We start from the raw sequence: 21491 nt of genomic DNA, 5'->3' as shown, positions 1-21491 counted from the left end.
TTGTTTCCTTGTGAGAGAGAGAGACAGGAACTTCCTAAGATTCTTCTGGTACAGAGACAATGATCCTACTAAAGAAGTCACAGAGTATCGCATGAGAGTGCACATCTTTGGCAACAGTCCTTCACCTGCAGTCGCCATTTACGGACTCAAAAGGTCAGCTCAGGAAGGAGAACCAGAATACGGAGCAGATGTCAGACAATTCATAGAAAAGGACTTTTATGTCGACGACTGTCTAAAAGCCATGCCTTCAAATGAGACTGCCATCAGTCTTCTCAGGAGAGCTCAGGACATGCTTGCCTGCTCGAACCTTAGGCTTCATAAAATAGCCTCAAACAGCCAAGAACTCATGGAAGCATTCCCTTCTCAAGACCTATGTAATGGTCTCAGAGACCTGGACCTGGGGTCAGACCCCGCACCAATGCAACGCAGCCTCGGGCTTCTCTGGAATCTACAATCAGACACTTTCACCTTTCAGGTCAGCCAGGAAGAAAGGCCTTTCACACGTAGAGGCGTCCTGTCTACCATCAACAGTCTGTACGACCCCTTGGGTTTCGCAGCTCCTGTTACTATACAAGGCAAGGCCCTACAAAGAGACTTAACTAGGGAAACATCTGACTGGGATGCACCTCTGCCACCTGATAAGAGGATCCAGTGGGAAGAGTGGAAGAACTCATTAGCGGCACTCTCCAACTTGCATATGCCAAGACCATACACCCCTGTGCCATCTACTGAGATACAGAGCCAAAGACTGTACGTATTTGCAGATGCTTCTGTCAAAGCAATTGCCGCTGTTGCCTACCTCAAAACTGTAGACTCCAAATGTCAGTGCCACATTGGTTTCGTCATGGGAAAGGCCAAACTCGCACCACAACCAGAGCACACTATACCCAGGTTAGAGCTTTGTGCCGCAGTCTTAGCCGTTGAGTTAGCGGAGTTCATCGCATCCGAAATGGATATTGACCTGACACAAGCCAAGTTCTACTCAGACAGCAAAGTAGTCCTGGGATATATCCACAACGAAACCAGGCGATTCTACGTTTATGTCAATAACAGAGTGCTACGAATCAGGAGATCAGTTCACCCACAGCAGTGGCATTACATACCCACAGACCAGAATCCCGCAGATCATGCAACTAGAGCAGTTGACGCAAGTCGACTACGAAGCACAACGTGGCTCTCTGGACCAAAACTATTGTACATTGAGGAATGTTTTCCAGACACCTTCGAACTTGTAGGAGAGGACTCAGATGCTGAAATCCGCCCTCAGGTGTCTACACTACATACAATGACCTCTGTTATCCAGCTTGGATCTTGCAGGTTCAACAGATTCTCAAGTTGGAAGTCACTTACTCGAGCCATTACCTGCCTGACACATATAGCTCGCTCATTCATGGCTACCAGAACTTGTGGCACAGAAAAATGTAAAGGTTGGCATCTTTGTAAAAATACCTACGTTACCTCCGACTTAGAGTTCTCTAGAAATCACATCATCCTCACTGTTCAAAGAGAAACCTACTTTGCAGAAATCCAATGTCTTACTAACAAAGCTCCAATACCAGCAAGCAGCGTATTGAGAAAACTCGACCCATTCATCAACAACAGCGGCCTGCTGAGGGTAGGAGGCCGACTCAAAGAAGCTGAGATGGAGTTTGTGGAGAAATTCCCTCTTATACTTCCTGGAAAATGTCATGTTGCCTACCTAATCGTACAACATTACCACAATCTGGTCAAGCACCAAGGAAGACTATTTACAGAAGGAGCAGCGAGGCTCACCCACGAAAGCCTAATCACCTTCATGGCTGAAGCTGCAGCTATAATCAATGCAAGACCCCTGGTTCCAGTTCCTAAGGACCCTGAGGAGCCCTTGTTATTGACTCCAGCTACTTTACTTACCCAGAAAACAGGACTGTCCAGTGCCCCTCCAGGAGGATTCGACGCGAAGGACCTCTACAAGCGCCAACGGAGACAGGTACAAAGTCTTGTAAATACTTTCTGGGACAGGTGGCGCAAACAATATTTGTCTACCCTGCAGCCACGGACGAAGTGGCAATCTACTAAACCTAATCTGAACATAGGTGACCTTGTTCTTGTGAAAGACTGTCAGATTCACCGGAACCAGTGGCCACTTGGCCTAGTTACCGCAACGTTCCCGAGCAAGGACGGCAACGTCCGCAAAGTTGAGCTAAGGATGACCAAAGGGAATGAACCTAAGACATTTTCCAGACCGGTATCTGAACTGGTCCTATTGTTGCCTTCGGAAGAAAGGAGTAGTGACATCCATTGATGCCAGACGGGGAGTGTTCTGTCTCCGCCATCTAATATTGTTACCCTGATTATTTGCTTGCATAATTGCAGTTTCCTCAGTATACAATATTGATATATTCATGCCTTTATTCATCTGTGATGCTTTGGCTCCCTCTAGCGGCCAGAGTTATGTTGGCAGTTCAATCTTGTTTTTGTATTATTCATGTCTGATTCTCCTCCTCCTTTGCAATGCATTATGGTAGCTCAGCCTCCATTTCCCTCCATTTTTCCTTTCACTTTCTTCGGTTTGCCTTCAAGGAAAGACGCTTCACTTCATCCCCCTTGCGATTGCATTGCCGGTATGTCTTTATGCTTCCTATAGATATTTCTGCTCTATATTAGCTTAGTTTAACCAGTCGTACTCCTAGTTTAGTCACTAGCCTTCTAAATGTTATGCATAATGTATATCATGTGTATTATGTATCTGTTCTATGCCATGCACTGATTCTATGTATATCATTGTTCACAGTTTCACCGCATCAATATACCACTACGTTTAATAAAGCACAGAATCAACCACAGTCTCCTTATTGGACCCCGGTATAGCGGTTTAGCTGACTGTATAGCTACGTATGAGCCTGCCTCAGCTAGTGAGGACAGAACAATAATATAAGCTGAAGCCACAAGACCCCTGCAGCCCAGTGCTAAGACTGGTGGAGACCCCCGGAGCCACAAGACCCCTGCAGTCCAGTGCTGAGACCCCCAGAGCCACAGGACCCCTGCAGCCCAGGGATAAGACTAGCAGAGTCCCCTGGAGAATCACTGCTGGAGCCGCAGGGATTTATCATTTCATACTACCGTATATACTCACATCAGAACGAAAATTGGTATCTATAAACCACAAACGAGTGTAATCCTTAAATAAGCGTTTATTACAAGAAAATACACAAACATTACAATAAAATGAGAACCACTTTTTCGTTCTGATGTGTTGATATTGATTTGAGTTCTCTGTCCTCATTGAATATTTTTGGGACATCTGGTTGGTGTTAATACCGTATATACTCGAATATAAGCCGACCCGAGTATAAGCCGACCCCTCTAATTTTGCCACAAAAAAACAGGGAAAACTTAATGACTCGAGTATAAGCCTAGGATGTGAAATGCAGCAGCTACTGGTAAATGCCAAAAGTAAAAATAGATACCAATAAAAGTAAAATTAATTGAGACATCAGTAGGTTAAGTGTTTTTGAATATCCATATTGAATCAGGAGCCCCATATAATGCTCCATAAAGTTTATGATGGCCCCATAAGATGCTCCATATTAAAATATGCCCCATATAATCCTGCATAAAGGTTAATAATGGCCCCATAAGATGCTCCATAGACACATTTGCCCAATATAATGCTGCACAAATGTTGATTTTGGCCCCATAAGAGGCTCCATAAAGATATTTGCCCCATATAGTGCTGCACAAACGTTATGGCTCCATAACATACTCCATACAGACATTTGCCCCATATAGTGCTGCACAAACGTTATGGCTCCATAAGGCTACGTTCACATTGGCGTTCCGCCAATGTGCGTCGCTGTTGCGCCGGCGACGCAGCGGCGACGCAGCGGCGACACGCCCCTATGTTTAACATAGGGGACGCGTGCGTCGTTTTGGTGGCGTTTTTCGCCACATGCGTCGTTTCCGACGCTAGCGTCGGACGCAAGAAAACGCTACATGTAGCATTTTCTGTGCGTCCGATTTTCGTCGGAAAACGACGCACGCGTCGCAAAACGCGCGCGTTTGCGCGCGTTTTAGCGTGCGTCGCGCGTTGCGTCGCCGACGCACGGCGGCGCAACGCCAATGTGAACGTAGCCTAACATACTCCATACAGACATTTGCCCCATATAGTGCTGCACAAACGTTATGGCCCCATAAGATGCTCCATACAGACATTTGCCTCATATAGTGCTGCACAAATGTTATGGCCCCATACAGTGCTGCACAAACGTTATGGCCCCATACAGACACTTGCCCCATACAGTGCTGCACAAATGTTATTGCCCCATACAGACACTTGCCCCATATAGCGCTGCACAAACGTTATGGCCCCATATAGTGCTGCACAAACGTTATGGCCCCATGCAGACACTTGCCCCATATAGTGCTGCACAAATGTTATGGCCCCATACAGTGCTGCACAAACGTTATGGCCCCATACAGACACTTGCCCCATATAGTGCTGCACAAACGTTATGGCCCCATACAGACACTTGCCCCATATAGTGCTGCATAAACGTTATGGCCCCATACAGACACTTGCCGCATATAATGCTGCACAAACGTTATTGCCTCATAAGTTGCTCCATACAGACACTTGCCCCATTTGCTGTTGCTGCGATTAAAAAAAAAAAATCACATACTCACCTCTCCGTCACTCAGGCACCTTCAATATTCACCTGACTTCGTTCCGGTGCCGCTCCGTCTTCAGTGTCTTCTGCACTGACGTTCGGGCAGAGGGTGCGCACTAACCACGTCACCGCGCCCTCTGACCTGAGCGTCACTGCACAAGACGATGAAGACGGAGCGGCGCCCGGAACGAGGAGCAGGTGAATATCGTGCAGCGCAGTGCTCCCCCTCCCCGTTATACTCACCTGCTCCTGGTGCAGTCCCTGCTTCCCGGTGCCGCAGCTTCTCACTGTACTGAGCGGTCACCGTTAACGCTCATTACAGTAATGAATATGCGGCTCCACCCCCATAGAATATAATGTAGCCCCTCCATAGAATACAATGCAGCCCTCCTCATATAGTATAATGCAACTCCCCATAGAATATAATGTAGCCCACTCATAGAGTATGATGCAATCACCTCTCATAGAATATAATAAATTTAATACATAGAATACATTTAATATAGAATATAATACAGCCTTCCTCCTCATAGAATATAATGTAGCCCCATAAAAGAGTATGATGCAATCCTCCGTCATAGAATGTAATACAGCCCACCATAGAATGTAATACAGCCCCCCATAGAATGTAATACAGCCCCCCATAGAATATAATACAGCCCTCCATAGAATGTAATACATAATACAGCCACCCATAAAATATAATACAACCCCCCATAGAATGTAATACAGCCCCCCAAAGAATGTAATACAGACCCCATAGAATGTAATACAGCCCAACATAGAATGTAATACAGCTCCCCCATAGAATGTAATACAACCCCCAATAGTATGTAATACAGCCCCCCATAGAATTTAATACAGCCCCCATAGAACGTAACACAACCCCCCATAGAATGTAATACAGCCCCCCCATAGAATGTAATACAGCCCCCCATAGAATGTAATACAGCCCCCCATAGAATATAATACAACCCCCATAGAATATAATACACCCCCCCATAGAATGTAATGTAGCGCCCCCAATACAGTTATCACTCATTGATATATTAAAAAAAAAACACACAATCCTCCCCTCGTGCCCCGCGCTGCTCCTGGCTCTGGTCTCAGCGGCTGCAGTCTGTCCGGCACATGACGTCACATGACGTCATCGCGCACCCGCAGTGTCAGGCTATGTTCACACGTTCCTGATTTCCCTCCTTTTTTTCAGGACTAAAAACCGCAGCTCTTGGCAGAAAACGCAGGTCCTTTTTTTTATGCGTTTTTGGTGCGTTTTTTGATGCGTTTTTTAGTGCGTTTTTTAATGCAGTTTTCTATGCAGAGTCTGTGTGTTTTCTAGGAAGTTTTTAGGGTTAAAATGGCTGAAAATACCCTAACCCTTCCCCTAACCCTACCCCTACCCCTAACCCTACCCCTACCCCTAAACCTACCCCTAACCCTACCCCTAACCCTACCCCTATTCTAACCTTAGTGGAAAAAAAAAAATTCTTTATTTTTTTATTGTCCCTACCTATGGGGGTGACAAAGGGGGGGGGTCATTTACTATTTTTTTTATTTTGATCACTGAGATAGATTATATCTCAGTGATCAAAATGCACTTTGGAACGAATCTGCCGGCCGGCAGATTCGGCGGGCGCACTGCGCATGCGCCCGCCATTTTGGAAGATGGCGGCGCCCAGGGAGAAGACGGACGGATGGACACCGGGAGGCCGGGTAAGTATAAGGGGGGGAGATGAGGGCACGGGGGGCGTCGGAGCATGGGGGGTGGCATCGGAGCATGGGGGGGGTGGGATTGGGGCACAGGGGAGCAGCCACACTGCAGCGGTTCTGCACCACAAACCGCAGAAAACCCGCAGATATTTTTTTCATCTGCGGGTTTTACTGCGAGTTTGACCTCACAATGGAGGTCTATGGGTGCAGAACCGCTGCAGTTCCGCAAAACGAAGTGACATGGTACTTCTTTTTTACCGCAGCTATTCAGCGCGGCTTTTTTCGGGATTTTCCGCAATGTGGGCACAGCAGTTCCTGTTTTCCATAGGGTACATTGTAATGTACCCTGCATGGAAAACAGCTGCGGACCCGCAGCGGGAAAATCGCGGCGATTCCGCATTAAAAAAAGGATGGTGTGAACATGGCCTCAGAGGCAGAACGGAGAATGATGGGAGAGGGAGCATCAGCTGACGCTCTCTCCTCCATCATTGCATTCAACTATACCAGCCTCATAGACGCCGGTATAGTTGAATGCGGCGGCGCTGGCGGGGGGTGGGGAGGAGTCGGCCCAGTGGCAGAGCGTGCAGGGATTGAGCGGCCCACTACTGGCCGCAGGCCTTCTGGCATTTGTCAGAAGTGCCCAATGACCAGTCCGGCCCTGCCTCAGGGAATATTATATTAAAGCTTTCATTAGTTGCAATGTTACATACGTAGTATATCTTATTGAATGCTCCCTTTGCAGATTACAATTTGTAGGATGCACAAAATGTCCTCTAAAAACGAGAATTAGGCAACACCTGTCTGATGCCGCTAACCCTGCAGCTCTGTCCTCTTCTCCGGTCTCTAAACATTTTTCGTATGTCCATAAGGGTGACACATCTGGATTTGTGTTCTGTGGTATAGAGAAAGTATACAGGCCATACAGAGGTGGACATCACAGAAGAAAACTTTTAAATAGAGAATCTTTCTGGATCTTCACTCTCGAAACAAGAATACCACATGGTCTGAACCACAGACAGGATCTGATCTTACAATATTAACTTATAGGATTTATAATTCTTTTATCTTTTCTATTGTGGATTTTAATATTTTCTAGTTTTCATTTTATATGTGTTGTAATAATGTGGTGTTATTAAGTTGTATTTATCTCTTTGTCTTTTTACTTAAATTCTTTTTTCTACGCAGCTATTTCAGTGGCAATGTGCGAAGGGCTATTAGGCCGGGCCAGAGGAAGTGTCCAATAAGTTACCTATTAGTGCCCCATACACATTAGACTAAAGTTACATGAAGGCACTGATTTCAGGGGGTTTGGTCAACTATATAATGCATTTGGGGGCCTCCCGACAGATGATGTCAGGGCAGAGAAAGATCTAGCATCCTGAATTTCAGAGGCTAAGGGCTCTTTTCCATTTGCGAGAAACACGTCCGTGTCTCGCATGTGAAAACCAAGCTCTGGCGCTGGCACTTGGGAGCGGAGCGTGCGGCTCCATGTGTCGCTATGCGTCCGCACGCTCCGCTCTTGAGTGCCGGCGCCACAGCTTGGTTTTCACATGCGAGACACAGACGTGTTTCTCGCAAATGGAAAAGAGCCCTAAAGGTACCGTCACAGCAATATAGACAACGAGCCGATCGCTGCAGCGTCGCTGTTTAGGTCGCTGTAGAGACGTCAAACACGGCAACACCAGAACGATGCAGGATCGATCCTGTGACGTAACGGCGACTCACTTCTCGTTCTCGCTGGTTGTTAGCTCCATGTAAAACATTGCTGGCATCGTTGCTTTTGCTGTCAAATACGACAATATACGCCGACCTGACGACCAAATAAAGTTCAGGACTTCTAGCTCCGACCAGCTATGTCACAGCGGGATCCAGATCGCTGCTGCGTGCCAAACACAATGAGATCGCTATCCAGGATGCTGCAACGTCACGGATCGTTGTCGTTCTCGTTGTAAAGTTGCTGAGTGTGACGGTACCTTAATCAATTTGTTCTTCCTGTAGATAATCCTCCGCTAGAGGAGTCTGGAGGCGACTCTCTCATACAGACCACAAGAAAGTCGGAATATTTGTGTGTATGGGGGAGTCGGGAGAGATAGCCGTCTGCCAAATGACCGTTCAGCCAACACTTATCTCATGTGTACGGGGCCGTTAGTATTACTCTGACAGGCAGTGATGATACACGGCAAATACAGTAGTACAGTGCATCACCGGAGCCAGCAGAGGCTTGTATGTTGTATGATCACACTATTCAGAGATGATTAAAAGAAAAAGAAGTTTCATGTGAAAAAAAAATCACAGTTTTAGCAGCAAGTAAAATCTGTCACTATATGGCAAACAGAGTCACTGCACAATGTTAGTTAAGTTACATCCATAACAACTTTATTATACCCTAGTATCCTATACACAGCGTTGTAGATAGAAATCACAGGTCTGACAGCAAAAGCTGGAATTAGACCCCCCAAAGGAAAAAAAATATTGTAGTGCAACGGGGTTGGTTCAGTGTGACAGACAGTGACCATAGGAAAAGTTCACAGCAAATGTGTTTTAATGTCCACACTCACACAGTGTACAGCATACAGCATCCTCAGCCGGGAAACAAAACAGTCTGTGGAAGTCCGGGTGCCATGGGCGACGGCACTCCCTGTATCATGCTACAGGGTGCCAGGAGTTTGCTCTGCTGGCTCTGTGTTAGCTCACACAGGCTGAGCTTCTGCAGAGCCAACTGCTCTGCAAGTTGCAAACTCCAAAACTGACACACCCAAACCCTTGCTGTAGGGGTTTTAACCTGGAATCTGTGGCCATATGCCACTTGCAAGACCCGGCCTGGAGGAGACGAACCGCCCCGCTACCTTCCTGTAGTCCTTTTCAAAAATAAAAGCCCATATTGGCTTTTCCAAAGCTTGACCAGGTCCATAATTCTATTATTTTGCTTTGTAACTCACAGGCGTCCTGCTGTCAACACAAGGCACTCCAGCGGGTCTAATAGGACTCCGTCTGCATCCTGCGGAATACATATTAACCCTCGCATATGATCCCCCTCCCTGCCTCAAACTTGTGAGGTTGAACACTTGTCATCATACAGGGGCCCCCAAATGATATATCGGGAGTCACCTCCATAAGCATACACTACCATTCCTTCCACACTTTCAACAGATTAACGTGATACAACTGTTTGGGTTTTCTTTTCAGCTGGTAAACTCGGTAGTTTACTTCGCCTACTTTTTCCCGAACTTCATATGGCCCTTGGCACTTGCCCATAAGCTTGCTTTTGGTAGTGGGCACCATAACCAACAGCTAATCTCCCAAGTTAAAGGATCAGACCGTGGCCTTTTAGTTATATATGTGGCTCTACGCTGCCTGAGCATCCACCAAATGCTCCTTTACTATAGGCATGACCGCTGAAATTCGGTCCTGCATGTTGGCCACATGCTCAATGATACTCTTATGGTGTGTAGGTTCCTGCTCCCACGTCTCTTTGGCTACGTCCAGCACACCCCTAGAATGCCTGTCATACAGTAGATCAAAGGGTGAAATCCCGTGGAAGCCTGCGGTACCTTCCGAATGGCTAACATCAAGTAGGGCAACAACATGTCCCAATCCCTTCCAACCTTAGAAACTACTTTCTTCAACATGGATTTGAGAGCTTTGTTGAGGTGCTCGACTAGCCTGTCTGGGGGTGATACAGCACAGTTCCTTTGTCACCATGAACACATGATCCCCCTCCCTGCCTAACTCACTGTATATATATATATATATATATATATATATATTTGGCGGATCTCCCGACTCTGCAGATCGCATGCTGCTGTTGCACTTGGCAGACCCGGGCCAGATGGTATGGAGATGAATGAGGGAAACCAAAAGTTCAAAAATAAACTTTCCTTTACTTAACAAGAACTTATTGGGAAGTATATACATCAGATAGCAGGCTCATCACTTTATAAAATGCTTCTTCTGCATTATGCAGAGTCAGGAACTTTCCGCTTACATGTGGCGGTACATGACTTTTGTTATAAGCCAAATAGTCCAGCAAACCGGAGCTAAAACCTCGTCCTTACTTTTTGTTTCCGCTATTCTCTCTGCCTGCAATCCAGATTCTCACTGCCATTATATTTTTGCTTTCCTTCAGGATTTACTATCTGATGTCTCCCTCCTGTGACACAACACCATATCAATTCAAGTCTGCAATCAGATAGACCAAAGGTCTGTATTTCTCACTTATTTATCCCTATCTGATTCATCACATGGAATTTGTTCTCCTGTGGGCCCATGTAGCTCAGAATGAGGTCTACCATACAGTATGATGGCCTCCACAGACCCCCACACAGTATGATGACCATCACAACCTGCTACAGAAAATAAGAACCTCCAGTCAGTATGGAAACATTTACAGTCCTCCACAACCCCTTACTCAGTATAATGGCCCCAACCAGCCATACACTCACAGTTCTTCTCTTAATATTAAGCCCACCCAATTCCTGATATTTAAAAAAAAACACACACTACTCACCCAACCCGGTTTCTGAGGTGCGCTGCTCCAGTCTGTGCACTGTTGAGTAGAGGTTTCATATCACAGGTGTGATGTAGTGACGTCATTGTGCCTGTAGTGCACGGAGTCTCAGACTCACAGGCAAAGGATGAATGGTGGATCAGGAGCTTTTGACTCCATGATTCACTATTCTATTCACCGTCATGGGAATGTGGATATCTCTGAAATTGTTATGATGGAAAGGAGAGGGTGACCAATACCAAACCTCACGAGCCCTCTCAATTCATGGGCATCATAACGACCGAGTGGACTACCTTCTACACTTCTGCCTATCCAACTATCGTATGGTAAATATCGCATAGATCCTGGGTTCATTAGTATCTACATCAAGAATGAGGCTAAGTTAGTATTCATGGTAACACAATCCCCACCCTTTTTCAATAAAATAAGACACAAACACAGAATTTACTTTGGAATAGAATTGGCCGTGGCGTTTATTTTTTGAGTAACCAAACAAGAATTTAATTTGATAAGAATAACCAATACATCCTTTTGTAAAAATTCCATATACAGACTAAACTTCACCATATAAAGTCCAAATCCACCCAAGAACAGGGCGATATTCCCACAAAAATATACGCACGACAAGATCAAGGGAATACAGAAAAAAGGGGAAGGGCGGGTGGGATCTTCAAAAGTTGCTTGAGGTAACTGCGCTGAGCGCACCCAAAACAGCTGTTATATAGGAAAAAATCCCCCCCCCCCCGCTCAGGGTCTTCCACCAATCAAAGTCCATAAAAATTGCGGGAAGAACATCTGGCAGAAACACATATTTGCCCAGCAACAACCTGCTCGTGCGTGGCACAGCTTACCAGGGCAATAAATTAACCCTTTGAAGGGAACCAAAACTGTCCATACAAACCCATATATATAATGTTAACATGGTGGCTGTGTTATCATGTGCCCCCCTAAGATTTTACTAAGGGGAGGGCGTTCATGGTAACACAATCCCCACCCTTTTTCAATAAAATAAGACACAAACACAGAATTTACTTTGGAATAGAATTGGCCGTGGCGTTTATTTTTTGAGTAACCAAACAAGAATTTAATTTGATAAGAATAACCAATACATCCTTTTGTAAAAATTCCATATACAGACTAAACTTCACCATATAAAGTCCAAATCCACCCAAGAACAGGGCGATATTCCCAAACGCCAAGCCTCATAGAGGCGAGGCCCCCCCAAAACGCCCCAGCCAATTCTCAACAACGGCCTGGAGATCTAAATTGAAGATGTCCAGGCCAATATCAGACAGATGAACCAGGTCCCGCCTATACAATCCCGGGACTTCGTCTTCGAGGTTAACATACCTGAAAGAAAAGCCATGAATTAACGGCATAAAATTCTGCACATTCCTATTAACCCGTTTCCTAATACGCTCGAGGAACGAGGAACTCCTCTGGAACCATACTAGCCTAGGAACAATCTCTGAAAAAACGAATGTAGTTTTAACAAACTCTGTTTTCAACAAACACAAATCCCTTTTAATACAAGAAAGGAGGTCGAGAGTTTTCAATTTACCCAGATCGTTACCACCAAGATGGATAATTACTAAATTCGGATAAGGCCTCTTCTCAGCTAACTTACGAAACTCAAAAATCAGGTTCCGCCATAACATCCCTCTCTTGCTATGCCAAAAAATCTGGATGAGGGAATTATCAAAGGACAAATTCTCTGTATAGCATCGTACGGATGCCCTCTTCTCAGCCCAATACACAAAGGAATGTCCAACGATCCAAATAGTGAAAATACCTAAAAGATGAATAACAGATTAATCAAATAATTCAGGACGAATGTATAATTTAAAGCGGTTCGACTCCCATCTACCAATTTTCTTTATGCGGGATTCACTAAGACCAATTCTAGCAGCCTCAGTAGCTGCCCCAATCCGAAACGAATGGGATGAGATTTTAAGGTTTCCCAAACCCAAATAATGTAATGATTTCTTGAGAATGAAATTAAATTGAAAAACCGTCGCTGGCTCTAAATTCTTATGTAAAAAGAACGGGCCGCTGGAACTAGGACGAACAGACAACCACCTCTTAGCATTGGCAAGAGGACAGATGACCGAGTCAGAAATGGCATTAAGTTTTATCGATGAACCTCTGCCCAATTGATCAGTTTTAGATTTCCTGATAAATAGTATCAGATGATTCCCGACACACGTAACATCCTCTATAAACAAACCCGCCGGGGCAGCTTTTTTGGAAGAAACAATTTCACTCACTCTGAAAGCTGCAAAAAACGCGAACGAAAATGCAGCGGAAAACAGAGACGCCTCAAAAAGGTCATTACAAACCGAGGTAAGAGAAAGGCAAATGTCCTTTAGTAAAGGCACCGAAATAGGACGACGCTTGTCAGGAAAAAAGGTAGCTTTCCGAAAACCTTTTAAAAATTGCTTCACCACAAAAATTTCTGATAAACCTTTTCTACCCAGGATTTTTAGAAAGAATGAAATGCCCGCAAGACTTTTTGAGAGAGCTGAGAAGGATAGGCCGTTTCTAACTAAATGCTCAGCAAAACATATGGCAACAGCTGGATTCACATCCTGATAAGAATAATTATTAACATGACAGAATCTGACCCACATATTCCATGCGGCCGAGTAATCAGCCCATGTTTTATGTGCCAAAGAATTCTCCACAAACGAATGAATCACACTCGGATTAGTTCCCATATCTGAATAGGACAAATTGATCTTCCTTCGTTCAATTCTGACAATCGGTCCAAGGACTGAAACGCCTGGCGGTGACAAATAAGCCGTGCATCATCATTCTCGACATTTAAAGAAAAAACAGCCTTGAGCCAAATGTTATATTTCAGACAAAGAAGAATCAGTTGCCTTAGAATTATTGCACAGAAATGGTTCTTAGACGAGAGAGTATTTATCATGAAAACAAGGCCTTGCTTATCTGACCGGAAAACAATGCGCTTGTTGGCTAAGTGCACACTCCAAAAATTGACAGCTAGAAAAATGGAGAAAAGATCCAAAAATGCTAAATTCTTAGTAATATTAATTTCAATCCAAAATTGAGGCCAAGACTCGAAAGCCCAATTGGAAGAAAATGACAAAGCCATACCGAGGGTTTCGCTAGTGAAATACAATAAGCTCAGCTCCTCAGAGGATACGAAGGGAGATTGCCAAAGGTTCTTACCATTAAATTCTAAAAGAAACTGCCACCAAATTTGTAAATCATCCTTCGTATCCTTGCTGAGACGCAGATGAGCGTGAGGAGAGGAGTGACCAGCTGTAAGATCATACAGTCGCTTAGAGAAAACCCGGCCCATAGGAATCACTTTTAGGGCAAAAATTCAACATTCCTAACAACGATTGAAGCTCTTTAAGAGTAACCTTATCCCTAGTTAAAAAACTATGAATTAAAGAACGCAGCCTAGCAATTTTATCGTCCGGTAAAGAGCACGTCATTGTGACAGAGTCAATGCGAATACCGAGGAATTCTAAAGAAGAACAGGGATAAACCGTTTTCTCCTCTGAGATCGGAACCCCAAAATAATCGCAAATTTTCAAAAAAGTAGATAGGAGAGAAGAACACGCGTCTGATCCCAAAGGGCCAATGAATAAAAAGTCATCTAAATAATGTAAAACTCCCCATCTAGCAACGAAAAATTCGACAACCCAATGCAAAAATGAGGAAAATGATTCAAAATAAAAACATGACAATGAAAACCCCATAGGGAGGCATTTGTCAAAAAAGAATTTATTATCAAAAACTAAACCGAGAGAATTAAAACCTAGGGGATTAACCGGTAATAGTCTGAAAGCGGACTTTATGTCAGATTTTGACATAAGAGCGTTTCTACCGAACCTCTGAAGGATTTCAATGGCCTCATCAAAAGAAGAATATTTTACTGAGCATACATCTGTGCTGACTTCATCGTTCAGGGAAGCTCCCTTCGGATAAGACAAATGGTGTATTAACCAAAATGAGCCCAACTCTTTCTTAGGCACCACCCCAATAGGGGAGATCCTAAAGTTTCTAAATGGAGGGGAATCAAATGGCCCAGCCAATCTACCCAACTCAAGTTCTTTTAAAAGTTTCTCTTTGACAATTAAAGGATATTCCGCTGCAGAGGGCAAATTACGAACCAATTGACACCCCTCACCTTTAAAGTGAGGAACAAAAAATCCATCACTAGACCCCTGAAATAATAGAGAACTAATCTCCTGATTTGGAAAAACCCCTAACCATGGGACCATGTTTTGGAGCTTCACTGGAGTCTGCGCTTTTTGCCATTGGCTCTTTAATAGCCCCCTGTTGTCCAGACTGAAATTGTTTCCTGTAACATTTCGACATTGGGTGACTGCCCCCACAAAAGGAACATTCATGCCGAAAGCGGCAATTAAGAGCCCACTTACAGTTACCCTCATTAAAAGCAAAGCAGAAACCTTTCTTGAGAGGGGCATTCACATTCTGCCGAGATGTTGTGAATCTCTGAGGCAACATTAAATTTATCCACAGACCAATATCTTTCTTTCCCCAAGCTAAATTAGGATACATAGCTAATTTCTGCCTAAAAGATTCATCGTACTGAAGCCATGCCATCCCTCCAAAATTTCTATAGGCTTCCAAAATTGCATCTAGGTGTTGGAAAAGGCCCGAACAAACGTTGGGATGTTTCTCCCCTAAGACAGCAGCATAGATCGCAAATGTTTGGAGCCAATTGTTAAATGATTTACTATTAGCGACCTTTTTCCTTTCCTCAGACTCCTCCTTTTTGTCATATCTATGCTGCTGTTCCTTAACAGAAGGTAACAAGGAGAAAATGTCAACATAATCCTTTTTCCAAATTTGTTCTTTGACGGAGGGACTCAGATGAAATCCCAAAGGGAATACATCGCATGTGACCCCGATCTCCAAGATGCTGCTGCAGCGGCAGCTGCGCTCACCTCCCTTGGACGCGAACTCCTAAACTGTCGGCAGGTCGTCGCTGGAGCTCCCTGGGCCACAGCAGCTCTTTTATGGCCGCAGTGGCTAGATGGACCTTGCGCAGGATGATCGGCAACCGGTGCCTCAGGAAATGGAGAGCGACACCTAGCGGAGGTTCCGGCAGGAGGTATCGATGGCGCCGGCCGGATGCGACGAGCTTCCCCGAGCTCCCGCGATGGGCTGCGGGACTTCCGGTGAGCGGACCTTCTATTTCCGCTACGTGGCTCCGGCGTCCGGTCGGGAGCTCTCGATGATGGCGGCGGCGAATAAGAGTTCCTGGGTCGGCGACTCCTGGTTGAGCTGCGGCAAGGAGGCGGCGGGGGTAGCGGCTCACCCGGGACTGAAGGACAGAGCGGAGATTGCGGCGCTGGAGCTGATAAAGCCTCCGGAGCGGAGGTAGGTTTTACAGCAGGATTACTCGCCAAACAGCTCCGTAGCCACTCTACTCCGCCCTCATCCTCCGCCCCTTGGAGCAGCTGCTGTATCAACTCATCCATCCGCTGTTCTCTTCTGATCTTCTTATCTTCAAAAGTTGCTTGAGGTAACTGCGCTGAGCGCACCCAAAACAGCTGTTATATAGGAAAAAATCCCCCCCCCCGCTCAGGGTCTTCCACCAATCAAAGTCCATAAAAATTGCGGGAAGAACATCTGGCAGAAACACATATTTGCCCAGCAACAACCTGCTCGTGCGTGGCACAGCTTACCAGGGCAATAAATTAACCCTTTGAAGGGAACCAAAACTGTCCATACAAACCCATATATATAATGTTAACATGGTGGATGTGTTATCATGTGCCCCCCCTAAGATTTTACTAAGGGGAGGGCGTTCATTAGCTGTGTGGTTGTTGGTGGAGTGGACGGTACCATATTGTGCATGTAGTGGGGGGGGGGCATTACTGTTGAAACATTATACTGTGTGTGAGGCTGATGCCAGTCCTGTGGAAACATTATCCTGTGTGTATGGCAAGCTGCTATTGTGGGAACATTATACTATGTAGGGTGATGGTGGTACTGGGGGATCTTTACACTGTGTGTGGTGGGATGATGGTGCTATGGAAACATTATACTGTGTGGAGAAAATGGCAGTATTGTGAGAAGATAATTCTGTGTTTTGGGATGTTGGTACTGTGAGAAGATTATACTGTGTGTGGAGGGAACTTTAGTACTGTGAGAAGATTACACTATGTGTGGGAGTATAACGATAGTGTGGAAATATCTTGTGTGAGAGATGCCAGTACTGTAGAAACGTTATACTGTGTGAGGGGCATCATATATACTGCATAAGGAGTGTAAAATGGTGTGTCATAAGAACGAATCCTCAGAGCTTTGCGGCATTTGTACAAAAAGACTGCCATCTGCCATCCAGATGGGACCCTGTGGAATCAATGGGAAGAGGGAGAGTTTCAGGAAGAAAGAGTCTAGATGGTACACCAGGTCAGGTGACCTTGGTGACACAGTTTACTGTTAGGCTAGGTTCACATTGCGTTAACTGCAGCCCATTCAACACATACATTAATGAGCTTCTGTTAACGTAGGTGCCAATATATCATATCTCTAGCGCAGATACAGCTAGCAGATGCTCTATCTGCGCTAGCAGTGACGGACCTGGAAACGCTGCAGCCTGCGTCCCAGGGTCCATCACTCAATGACGGCACATTGCTAGGGAACACCCATTGTGGGCGTGCGCTAGCGTTGCAGTCGACATAGGACTTAATGGCGGAGTTAACGGACTATGTTACACCGCGTTATGCCGCGGTGTAACGTAGTCCGTCTAAAGTGCCATATAAATGTAATGTGAACCCAGCCTTATTATTATAAAGTCCATAGCTCCAAAGCCAGAACAGATTTGACGCCAAGCAAAAAAAACGGGTGCCAGTGAAGAATCTGAGGTACCAGGCCATGGTAAAGTACCAGAGCCAGCTTATTGTGGAGGCAGAACCCAGGCGGCACCAGATGAAACCCAGAGTCCCAAACTATGCCAGCCAAGGCCTGGGAACCTGACTTGCGCCGGTAAAGAGTCCAGACTACGCCAGGCAAGAGCAGAGTCCCAGCTCTTATTACTTCTGGTACAAGAGACGAATGTGCCAATCTGTGAGGAGATTCCGCTCAGTAGTATACGCCTGCAGTAAAGAGCAGGAGGTGCAAGTGAGCCGGGCCATTGCTTCCAGCACTGACGTCAGTACAGGTGTTGGTCCAGGGTAGTACAACAGACAAGGTGAAAGCTGGTTGAAGTAAAGGCGGCCCAGCGAGCCTTGGTAGACTTTGTTAGGAGGACTTATGGCCTAACGGGAAGAGGCAGCGACACCACTATGGCCTGTGTTTGCAGAGTAGACAGTGCTGTCCACCATACAGTATGTAACAGGAAAATCATTCTTTTCAGTAGCTAAAGTAACATATGGTTAGAGGCTGCTATTACAGTGAGTTGCCGGAGAATTTATCGTATATCGGATATTGTATACTTCACCTCGTAATCACCCTGTTTTGCATTATTCACTGTTGCCATAGTGATCACAATTCCCATTATCAGGGAAATAAAAAAACATATTGGTTACTTCCGCCTTGCGTTTGTGTGTTGTATCCGGTCACCTGCTCACAGGGGGATAATGGGGACATTATACTGTGTGGGGGGCATTATTATATATATATATATATATATATATATATATTATATATATACAGTATATATATATATTCCACAATCAAGAAGAAATGAGGGCACTCACCACTCTTCACAGGATTCGAAACTTTATTAACGTGATCTTCACATAAAAATCATAGCCGGAGCCTGCAGCGGCACAGCTCGTGTGAGCAGGGTCCAAGCGCTCCCCTGCTCACACGAGCTGTGCCGCTGCAGGCTCCGGCTATGATTTTTATGTGAAGATCACGCTAATAAAGTTTCGAATCCTGTGAAGAGTGGTGAGTGCCCTCATTTCTTCTTGATTGTGGACTATATGGTTATCTATTAAGAAGTGCACCCGAGTCAGGAGGTCGATAGCTGTGGTTCTTAGTGTCAGATCAGCACGCAGTCTACATTGGCTGAAATTTTGTGCCGTTGACAAGCTGTGCCACCCGTAATTTCTCTTTCTTTAGTTGGACTTGATTTGTATATATATATATATATATATATATATATATATATATATATATATATATATATATATATATTGCATAGGGGCATAATGGGGCATTACACTGTGTGGGGCCAAGAAAGATCAATCAGTTTCCTCACTTCCTGTCTCCCATAGTTGGGTTGTATGTATCTATTACAGGAAACAGAACAAAAACTTTATGATTCTTATACAGTGGCAACAAAAACCCCAAAGGAGTCTCAGTACTGAGAGGGTTAATGTCCCCCGCGCTCAGTAATGGGGAATCTCCACTTACCTCCACCTGCAGAGCCGCACACCACATATATGGCTGCTCTGTGCGCACAGGACCTGTGATGAGGTCACAGGAGGGGAGGAGTCAGGGGTCACATGATCAGGGGCCTCAGTGAATGATATCTGGAGTGAAGACGCTACATGGAAACTTCTCCTCCACATTTCCGCCATTATTTCCCCTCACTACTGGCACAATTACCCCGCGCCGCCTTTTCTACACAGTGTTATGTGTGGAATGTAACGTGTGATTTCTCTGGAGACAGATATACCCCACACATGAGGGAATTATCAACAGTTACCGGACGTCTACTATATGGCGGTGTATGATTGTGCTATCGACTTCATACCAGGAGCTAAAATGCCGAAATCTAATTATTTATCCCCTTCCAGAGTCCGGCTAAGGCTCATATACGGCTATCCACCTCTCCAGTCGTCATGGTGATGAATGGAAGACCGCATTCAATACACCTGAGGGTCACATTGAAAATTTAGTGATGCCATTCGGGTCAATTAATGCTCCGGCAGTCATTGAAAATTTCATAAATTATATTTTTTTCTCACTGGTGGGTAGATTTGTGGTAGTTTACCTGGATGATATATGAGTTACTCACGTTCTCTGCAGGAGCATCATGAGCATGTCAGACAACTGGAGTGTGAAAAACATTACCTAGCAATCCCTTTTTGACATTTCGAATAGAGCTCCATCATTAAAAAATGTCCTAGAACCAAGAAAGATAAAAAAGAAGATGGAAGATTCGCTAGAAGTGGCGTGTCCTCCGAATAAAATCATTAAATGAAATCTGAAAAATGTATGTTGTCACGCGATCTGCCATGGTCTCTCTGAATTCACCCTTATTTCTACAGGTGACATTTTCCCGATCCAAAGTCCCATGTCATGTTCCACCAATTATGTTATATATGTGATTATATGCTAATGCCAGAATTTATATGTGGGAAGGACGACCCAACCCCTCCACAACAGGCTGAACTCACATCGTTCCAATATTCTATAGGGTTTTCTCAATCATGGGCTTTCACGCCATTGCGCCATCAAACACAGTAAAGATTTCAAACAACTGAAAATATTCCCCATAGAGGAGATTCCCCCACAGGTTCAGAATCGCATTGAACAATTAAATCGAAAAAAAATCTTTTGGATTTATAAACTAAACACCCTTACTCCAAATGACTCATTGGAATCACAGATGTATTTTTGTGAGCACCTTTTAGATTTAATAAATTGTATTATTTACTATAACATTTTATTGTCATATTCATCATACATTTTATTGATCTATTCATTGGGGATCTTACTTATTTTAATATTTTTAACATACTACTAATACATTCATAAATGTCATTGTCATATTTTTTTATCACCCTTATTTATAATACAGTTTTAATACATTTCTACTATAATAACAGATAGTTTGTACATCTCATCGGGCAATTACTCTTTTTATATCCCTATATGTTGTATAATATACTACACGCCTGCCACCAATTCCTGTGTGTGTAGTTCGTTTCCCCAGTTTTTTTCATTGTCTCTGGCATCCAGAGCGCTCCTCCAATGGATTCTCTGTTCTGTAGCCTGAGTGATCAGCCGACGCTCTTTGTATCGCATTATTCACCACGTCTACAACACCTCCCTCATTTTCCCTCACTCCCATTCACTACACAATCTATCAGCTTCCACCATAGTAGCCTGACCCCGACACATGCTCACTGGGTTTATGTCTCCTGTTACCAGAATAGCCGTGATCAGGAACCAACACGCGCTCTTCATATAGACAGCCGTCACATACAAGATTCAATCACATTCTTGTTTTGTCAGCATTTCCATTTTTCACTATGTAACTCCCCAGGCTGACATTCATTCCTATTACTTATTAACCATTGGGTTACATATTCATCTTCTGGTTCAATTGATTCTTTTCCAATAATCCTATTATTTCAGTCCGATGCTGATCCATCAAGTTCACTAGTGGTGCCCAGCTTTACACCACTATACCTGTGACTTCAGAAACTTACTGATCACCAGTTTACATCCCATATAGGAAACTACTGACAAAACTAAACAAAACCTTTTATAAATGATTTATTTCATGGCAAAAACCTTTTCTTTCACTTCACATACATTTTATTCATTCTTTTAGGTGATGTGACTTAATTCTTAGGTACTTTTTAATATAATTAATGTATATAAGTGTTTTGATTTTTTTTCATGAACCATAATTTCTCTTTATTTTACGGACT

The 21491-nt window shown here is 44.5% G+C and overlaps 1 protein-coding gene across 1 annotated transcript in view; it reads right to left on the bottom strand.

The window, feature by feature from the left end:
* Positions 1-19289, bottom strand: part of LOC138663673 (oocyte zinc finger protein XlCOF6-like) — a 70698-nt gene extending 51409 nt beyond the window's left edge. The window contains exon 1 of the mRNA XM_069749960.1: positions 19240-19289. Within this exon, the coding sequence (XP_069606061.1) occupies positions 19240-19266 (27 nt within the window). The 5' untranslated portion in view covers positions 19267-19289. The remainder of the gene's footprint in view (positions 1-19239) is intronic.
* Between the last annotated feature and the right edge of the window lie 2202 nt (positions 19290-21491).

The sequence above is a fragment of the Ranitomeya imitator genome, chromosome 2, assembly GCF_032444005.1.
Source record: "Ranitomeya imitator isolate aRanImi1 chromosome 2, aRanImi1.pri, whole genome shotgun sequence".
Taxonomy (NCBI): Eukaryota; Metazoa; Chordata; class Amphibia; order Anura; family Dendrobatidae; genus Ranitomeya; species Ranitomeya imitator.
This window is presented reverse-complemented; position numbering and strand designations above follow the sequence as displayed.